Genomic DNA, 9,449 nt, shown 5'->3' with positions numbered 1-9,449 from the left:
AATTTTGTAGGACTGCCATTAAGATCCTTTCCCTTGAGCACCTGACCCTTCACTAAGCCCCACCCTAAAACAAAATCTGGCCAATCCTACATTAGTAACTGTTGCCAGACAGGATGTCCTGTGTGATTATGTAATTATATTTACAGTTTTGAAAATTTAAAATGTGTCAATTTAGAATCATCCAAAAGTATTTGAAAAAAATAAATAAATAAATAAAAATCAGTTTGCAAAAATATCCAGTTTACGCTCATTCGTAACTACGTTTTTATTTGATTTTTTATTTATTTGCAACTATGGAAGTGGAGTTTAGAAAAAGGTCAGTTTGATCGAGCTCTTAATCATAAAGAAACTAATCTGCAACTATGTTTTTATTTGTAACTTTGTAATTACGTTTATTCGTAACTAAGGGGCGTAGCGAAAGGTCAGTCTGATCGTGCTCAAAGCGTTCCAGTTTATTCTAAACTAATTAGTAACTACTTTTTTTATATGTAACTTTGTGATTACGTTTACTCGTAACTGCGAAATTACATTTATTTGTAATTAAGGGGGTGGAGCTTAGCGAAAGATCAGTTGCTATCGTGCTCAAATTCATAAATTTAACGAAAATCTCTAGTTTATTCTAAACTAATTCTTAACTATGTTTTTAGTCGTAACGACATTTGTTAAGCTCCAACTTTGGTGGAGAATTAAAGTTAGTTAGATCCAATCCAATAAAATTTCCAGTTTATTTTAAACAAACTCGCAACTTAGTTTTTATTCGAAACTGTAAAGGCCGTTAGGACTTTGATTGACAGTAAAGAAAACAGAGTGTCAGAATGAACTAGGCACCGTATAGACAGATGTGACTCTAGTGCAAAGCTGCTGGAGCAAAACAGGCAAAAGTAGCATTCGTACACAACACATTCTTGCGTCCTGGGTTCGTTTGGTCTGTTTTCACATGCATCAGACAGATGTCTTTTGCTGCTGCATCTTATCATTTTAAAAAGCGCCTCAAGACCCCTGCATTGTGGCTTTATGTTTTGGAATACGAGAACTTGTCCTGTTTGAACGCCTCCTAGTGGTGCAACAGACTCACAGGCCAAATATACCAAAAACTGATGACCAAAGAAATGCAACATATTCATATTTTTCAAGCTATGTTTATCCATACTGCTTTTTAAAACACTGAAAAACTGCTTGCTGTTGCTCAAGACTGCATCTATGTGACAGCTTTGTTTCCATTGGGTGTAAAGGGTCACATGAATCCTGACATGCACTGATCAGATTCAAGTTGTTCCAGCACCTGTATTCTATGACATTAAAGGATATATGCATCTATCTAAAGGTGTTACACACACACACACACTTATGTTACTATGTAAACTGAGCACTAACAGGCACAGTTGGGCTGCTGTAGTGGAGGAGGGTTATCCGTTAACCGGGCCGTTCCCTGGGTGCCTGTGGTCACGGTGGGGTCAGTCTCTAAACTCTCTGACATCTTGTCGCAGATTATATCCACCAGACGCTCAAAGGTCTGCTTCACGTTGATGTTGTCCTTGGCACTCGTTTCAAAAAATTCAAAACCTGGTAGACAGAAACGACACCAAAACACAGTTTAGATGTCAGAAAATCTAGCGAGAAAATTATATTCTACATATATCTCACTTCAAGGCAGTTTTACTGGTATTGATATTGGTGAGGGCAATCCCACATGCATTTCAAAAAATGGGGAAAAAAAACAAAACATCTGCCAATATGGCAGAAAAACAAAACCAATTTTCATTAAGCATTATATCTATTCAATATATGCATATATTTGTTAAACATAAATAGTTAATATAACTAATATAAATTAAATACTAATGTAACAAGCAATAATATAAATATAAATATAGTATAAATAGCAATCCCAGAACATAATTCTGCAAGCTTAGTGAAAACAAATCCATCATGTCAGAAAAACAAGACAAAATGATATTGTGTGTGTGTGTACACACTCAGATCAGTTTGTCTTGATTTATTTTTTCACTAAGCTTACATATATACAGTATGTGTGTGTGATCAATCAACAAATTTCTTATTTATATATTTATTAAAAGTATTAATTTATTAATTTAATAGATAGTAACTATTAAGTAATTTTAAAGTTTATTATTCTACATAAATAGTTATATATATATATAAAACATTTCATAGGGCCCTAAACGTAATATTTGTTAAACTTTTAATAAATTGATGTTAAATTGTTTAAGTTTCATGAATTTAATAAATTTGACATGCTTTTTGATTAATAAAATGTAATTTAACCACTAAAAAGGAGTCCAGAAAAATAAAATAAAATACTGAATAAAATACACGTATTCGTATTGAACCGTTAGGTACGCATTACAAACCAAACGATTCGTTGGACTAATCCTATTACATTTGGAAAATACAATGTAAGCTGTAATGGAGCTTAAAATGTGTGAAATATAATGTTCTCAGTGCCGCTGTGCTCAACAAGGCAGACCAAACGACGTAACAGGCAACGTGCTGTCTGCCCAGTGGCGTAACATTAGCGGATGGGCACGCGATAACCTCCCCTTGCTGGGGTGCGTCGAAAGACGACGATCTTCTATCAACGATAGCCAGAGATATTGTCAAAAACATAAATGTTTGGCAATATTAAGAGGATTTGGCATTTCCAATTAATGTAGGCCTGTTACATTCTTATTTTTATTAGGCCTATTATTATTATGAAGTTACTTTTATTAAATTAAAATTACAATTAATTTACCCCGCAATAATTACTGCATAACTGACGCCCTGCGAGGATAACAAAAGATTAGGCTATTTACTCAGTTAAAATGTTTTTTAAAAAAAAGGTCTTTTAAAACAGGTCTATTATAAAATGAATTATAGGCCTTTAATTCAAATATTAACACTGCAGTCATCAATAAAAATCAATGAAATAAAAAGCTTAGCCTATATTTAAAGCACTGACTTTCAAAAACAACCTGTTTAACATGAAATACGTTTCTTCTCATTTTTTTTCACTATGTACGGGCCACAAGAGAAATATTAAGGGAATAAATGAAAACAGTTAGCTATATACCGTTATCAGCATATGTTGAAGTAGATGTCTCTCGTCGTCTCTGAGAGAATATGTGGCGTCAGATGCAGAATGTTCCGTCATTCCGTTTTTACTTTCACTTTCTGCACAGTGAATTAAGATGTTCACCGGCGTAACTCCTGCGCAAAGTTTGCACGTTGCTTGTGTGATATCCATTGGCTCACCTTCATGGTTTAAAACAGAAATATTTCCAACATTGCCACGTAACCAATTACCGCCGTACTGAACGTACCAAACCAAACCGTGACACCACTGTGTCGTATCGAACCGAACTGTGAATTTTGTGAACTGTTACACCCCTAATATATATACATATACATACATATATACACATTTATATATATATATATATATATATATATATATACACACACACACACACACATATACAGTATATACACACACACACATATATATACATACATATACCGTATATACATACATATATACATATATACTAGGGCTGTCAGTCAATTAAAAATTTTAATCTAATTAATTACATGATGCTTCGATTAATTAATCTAATTAATCGCAATTAGTCGCAAGATAAAATGCATTTAATTTTAATTATTTTATCATATTTATATGTTACATATATTTTTTTTATTTATATTTATATATTATATATATTATTTATATTTATTTTTTATATAAGAAATGTATTTAATAAATAATACATAATTAGAATTAGTAATTAAACGTTTATCATTATTAATAATAATAATTATATTTAAAAACTATAAAGTGTATTTTGTCCTTATTAAAGAATTGCATTGTTAGTTTAGTAACATGTCACCATCAAATGATTCAGTTGTTTGCTGAGTCTCATGCACATTTCACACAAAGTTAGGGTTAGGATATATATACAGTAGTTATGTTGAGCATCTTAATTCAGTGACATTTCATAGCTGCTGCCTTTTACAAATCGTGACAATCCCTAATGAAATGTAATTGATTTGACGGTCTGAAAATGGCAGGGGTATGTCCTCTTTCACACCAAACATGCAGCAAGTGTGTCTATTTTCACCGTTCAACGTTAGTCTGAGCCGTTCGCACATACTGGTGTCATCCAATTATATGAGTTTAATTATCGCCCGAGTTCAAAGCTGCGATTCCCTCCATATGTTCTAATTTATGCACAGTGAAGATATGCTAACATGAGCGGTATATATTCCATCACAGTGCTCATATAGGAACAAAAATTAGGCTTTTTTATGGACGGTGAGATTTATTTAAAGTAATTTTGTGCTGTAATTACATCCAGTGGGTCTTTGCTCAAAAATAGGTCATGTCGGTTCTGATCAGCTTAAGGATAGAAAAAGGAAAATACAAAGATAAATCTGAATATGCAATCAACAATAGAGCACAGCACAATAAACAGACTTTCAACTTTAAAAAAAGGAGAACACACTTCCCATCCTTTGTTGATGATGTCAAAGGTTATGCATCCAATTAAAATCAGTATTTTGATGCAAATTTATCTGTAGCTATCTTGTAGGTTGCATGCCACGCTCTCATCTTCAAAACATGAATAAATCTATTTAAACTAAAAAAATTAAAAAATTAAAAAACATGACAACATGACAGTCTCTATTTAATGTCCAATGCAAAATCTGGGTCTTGAAGCAAAACTAGTTAAAATGAAATCATGCTGCCCACCTGACTGGCTCCACAGGTCCAGAAGTTTCTAATTGGTCTTTGGAGGAATCAAACTCACTTTTTGGGATGAGGTTAGGACGAGTGAACTTACCCAGCTGCTCTGCCAGCAGTCTGCCACTATCTGAAGACACGACTCTCTCCTCTTCCATGTCACACTTATTTCCCGCCAGGACGACCTGCGCGTTGTCCCAGGAGTATGTCTTTATCTGGGTTGACCTAGTTAAAAACAAACAAGGATGTTAGGATTCACTCTTACAATGCAATTATGGCCAACATACAGGTATGCATATGAGTGAGCACCACGGCAAGAACATGCTGCATCGTGCATGGCCTATTTCCACACTTCTTGATGTATTGCCATATATGCACATGGAGGCCCAAACCTGCGGAAATAAATAAATAGATAACAGGAAAAATAATAATGGAAGAAATGGCTTAATAAACAAATGAAATTATTTTTATATTAAATTTAGTCCAAAATTTTTCTACAATTTTTTTTAACTTAATGTATATTTATATTCGTTTTAACTTTCTTTTTTCATTTTAATTAATGAATGACTATTTTTATTTATTCTTATTTATATTTATTATTATTATTACTACTGTTATTGTTATTTTAATAATAATTATTAATTTGAATAAGTTTTGGCCTCCATATATGCAGGGCTCCATCTTTCCGTCTGAAAACACATCACCCAATTATTTTATACATTTTAACGTTATTTTTTATTCTTTCGTTTATTTTTTCATATTTAATTATTTGTATTTATTTATTATTTATAATAATTTATTTTTAATTTCTTTAGGTTTGGGCCCCCATATATGCAGTGCCCCATCTTCCCGTCTGCAAACACATCATCCAATTATTTTTATTCTTAATTTTTTTTTTCATTTATTTTTGTACATTTTCATATTTGTTTATTTTTATATTTATTTATTTAACATTTCTACAGGCTTAGGCCTCCATCCTCTTGTCTGCAAATAAATCACCTATTTTTAAATTCTATTTAGCAGTATGTGGCTCCAATTTTTTTTTTTTTTTTTTTTTTGATTCATTTTAAAATGTATTTTTAAAATTATTTACAATTTCTTTATTTATTTCACTATGATTTATATTTATTTATTTTTATTTTATGCAGGTTTGGGCCTCCACATTTGCAGGGCTCCATCTTCCCGTCTGCAAGCACATCGGCCGTTTAGAACGAATGGTTTATACACATCTCAGTTTTTAAAGGCGTTTTGGTGCCATAGCAACAGCAGACAGCTGGTGCAGATTCAAAGGGGGTTCGTCACTGCAGCCCACGACACATTACAGTGTTTGCTCATGTATGTCGTAGCGATGCTGCAGAGACTGTGGTAAGAGTTGTTTCTGTGTTTCCCCAGCGTTTTCACATACGTCTGGTTTAATTAGGTGTCAGTTCACTGACCGCAGCTGGAGTCTCTTGAGTAAAGCCAGACTCAAGTTTCTGACGATAAGAGAACTTGTCACTAGTGCTTCCACTCTTTAGCTTGCAGAACTACAGGCTACTCATCATTTCAGGGAGTTATAGCTACCTTTTTGCAAAACTAGTTAGCTAAATCAACTGTGCATGGCAAATTACTACAAAAAAGGGGTGTAATATCTTTGTAATTTTAGAACTACATGTACATTTACATTAAATACAATTACATAAATAGATAAATACAAACAACAATAAATACAAATACAAATAAATATTAAATTTATATGACTAAATACAGAGATGAACAGATGTACTTAGCTAAATATTTATCTATAAAATATTTAAATATTTAAAAATAAAAACTTCTGGGAAAACTTATGACTAAAAGGAACCAGTATATTTATATATTTATTTTATTTATTTGTTCACTGAATTTAAGCTACTTAAGAGGCCATTCTGCTCATTATTACGGGTTTTGTCATCATTTACTTTAGCATTTCTTTATTTCTATTTCGTTCTTTATTCTCAGCACTTCAGATCAGCATTCAAATAAATAGTAACTCCCATAATGCATTTCAATAAGGCTTAGTGAAAAAAAGAAATCAAAATAGATGACAGGACAAATGACAAAGACAAATATATTTAGGTATTATTATTATATTGCATTCAATATATTTATTAATGTTATATTTATTCAATGTATAAATATAAATATTTAACATAAATATCACTACAATGAAAAACAATATAAATATCAATATAAATAGAATATAACATTATTTATTACTAACAATATTAGTTTTTTTTATTAATATAGTATATTATCAAATACATTTAATAGATGAAAATATATTTTTAGTCAATAAATATATTTATTTATTTTTATTAATGTTTTAATTATATAAAAAAATAGAAAGTGTATTATATTCTTATTAGAACATTGCATTGTTAGTGTTACAATCAAACCATATTTAGCTGAATGTCAAGCCTCATGAGGATATGCTTTTTGTTAAGTGTTTTTGCAGTCATTTACTCATAACAGACTTTTATGGTGCCAGATCTATAATTTTTTGTCGTCGTCTTTTATTCTATGGAAAAGATCAGCATCAGCATGGTGACAGAATTGAATTTCTGAGTGAACTACTACTTTAGGAAGATAACATCTGCTGATGAAGCAGTATAACTGCAAATTCACCTTCGAAGCTGTCCTTTCAGTAAATTCAGGTCTCATTTCTGCTTAATAACGTCATAAAGCTCAGACGTCAAGTCTTCTCGCGGTTGTAATGACTCAGCAGCTGACCCGGCTATATTGCTTCTGTTCCAGTTCCTCAGCCTCCTATCAGGATGTTCATTAGTCTGTCTTCTCACGCTAATTAAATCAACCTCTGCTCACTGACCACAGCCGAACACCCAGCTGAGCTGATCAATAGGGCGGCATCCATAAAGCCCTGAACTGAGCCCTGCTGCCCTTTAATACTAAGAGAAATTTAAATGACTCTTATTAAATATTAACCAGATGGATTCCAGAAGACTCAATGATGCCACTTTTCCTCGAAGGTCTCTTTAACTGCTCACAGAGGGCCGTTTAGTCCAGCTGAATTCAAAACTGAGCCGATTTACTCTCTTCGTCTTATTGTGAATGAAATATTCAAAGTAAGTCTGTTTGGTAACACTTTACTTAAAGCCTTTGTTATAATGCATGATAAAGTATTGATAATGTACATTGTAATGCATTATATCTTTTTATAAATAATTGCAACCAAAGTTAAAATGCATTATAATATTTGAAGGATTGTTTGTCCTGAGTTTTAACATTCTAAAGGTGCAACAATAAATAGATAAGTATTAAAATGTATTTTAAATGTGGTTATAATTATTAATGAGATCATACAATGCATTATAAGGTACATTATAAGGCATGATTCATGCAATAAAACTATATTTACAATGCATTATATATAAAAGCTTTAAGTTTTACTGTTTGCTTTCATAACATCTCATCAAAATATACCCCAAAACACATACCTATAGTCCTATACTTAAGAAAAAAAAACAAAAACAATATTAATCTAAATAAAAATAAAAATGAATAATTCTTAATTACAAACATAATATTAATTAAATCATGACCTACATTTAAAAAATTAATAATGTCCTACTTTATATTATTTCCCATTTAATTTTCTGTTTCACTCAGAAATACATCACTTTATAAGTTAAAGCGGATGTGAATAACTGAGCAGGGCAAAATATTAAGTATTACAATACAAGACCAACATTTTGTTTTCTTTGGAAAAACATGCAAAAAAATAAATAAAAATAAAATATATATATATATATATATACAGTATATATATATATAGTGGTGATATAAAACAGGCATTGCAAATCATTTTTTATATTACAAAAAATTCTCATTCGGGTTTAAAAGTTTTGTTGGTCACATATCTTTAAAGTTCTGTGTAAAAACCTACTGCTATTATATTTATCCCCAATAATGAGTCACTAAAGCTCGTGGTGACGTGTAATGAGATATTTCTCTGAACATTTTCTCTTTCCTTCAGGCTGTCAGACTCACGGCGTTTGTGTTGGTGGAACAATAACATACATACAGTTCTCTTAAACACTTCAGTTTTGTTCTGCTAACACACACACACACAATCTGTTATGCAGAAATGCTTCAAATACTGCAGAAGCGGCCCTGCGTGATCACTGTATGGCCGTGAGGATTTGTCCAGGGATTTTGGCTGCGACCGCATCTCCTCCTCCCACACGGCTCTGGGTCACTCACCAGTCCTGCACCGCTCCAAACGACTCCTCGTTAGTGATGTCGTACATGAGGATGAAGCCCATGGCTCCACGATAGTACGCCGTGGTGATGGTGCGGTATCTCTCCTGCCCCGCAGTATCCTGGAAAATACACACAAAACAGCTTTCTGAGTTTGGACACTCATTCGAAAGACACTTTTTTTGATGGAAGCCTATTTCCGCCACAGAATAAAATCAGGAAAAAAAAAAAAAGAAGAAGAATTGTGAGATATAAACTCAATTGTGAGATATAAACTCGCAAAAAAAAAGTTGGAATTCTGTGTTTATATTTGCAATTCTGTTTATATTTAATTTTATTTTATAATTTTATGTTTATATTTTATAAAACAAATATTATTTATTTTATAAATGTATATCTTATATAAATTGTATTTTATATATATATATATATATATATAATTATTAATATATTAATAATTAAAATATTA

At 31.7% G+C, this 9,449-nt stretch overlaps 1 protein-coding gene across 1 annotated transcript in view; it reads right to left on the bottom strand.

Annotated features, from left to right (window-relative positions):
- Positions 1 to 769: 769 nt before the first annotated feature.
- Positions 770 to 9,449, bottom strand: part of LOC107653585 (ras-related protein Rab-3C-like) — a 25,305-nt gene continuing 16,625 nt past the window's right edge. Inside the window, exons 3-5 of the mRNA XM_016440362.1 lie at positions 8,984 to 9,102; positions 4,842 to 4,966; positions 770 to 1,563 (exon numbers count right to left, since the gene is read on the bottom strand). Coding sequence (XP_016295848.1) covers positions 1,370 to 1,563; positions 4,842 to 4,966; positions 8,984 to 9,102 — 438 coding nt within the window. The 3' untranslated portion in view covers positions 770 to 1,369. The remainder of the gene's footprint in view (positions 1,564 to 4,841; positions 4,967 to 8,983; positions 9,103 to 9,449) is intronic.

The sequence above is a fragment of the Sinocyclocheilus anshuiensis genome, unplaced genomic scaffold (genome assembly GCF_001515605.1).
Source record: "Sinocyclocheilus anshuiensis isolate Anshui unplaced genomic scaffold, SAMN03320099.WGS_v1.1 scaffold269, whole genome shotgun sequence".
NCBI classification, from domain to species: domain Eukaryota; kingdom Metazoa; phylum Chordata; class Actinopteri; order Cypriniformes; family Cyprinidae; genus Sinocyclocheilus; species Sinocyclocheilus anshuiensis.
Note: the sequence above shows the minus strand (reverse complement) of the source record. Positions and strands in the feature narration are given on the sequence as shown.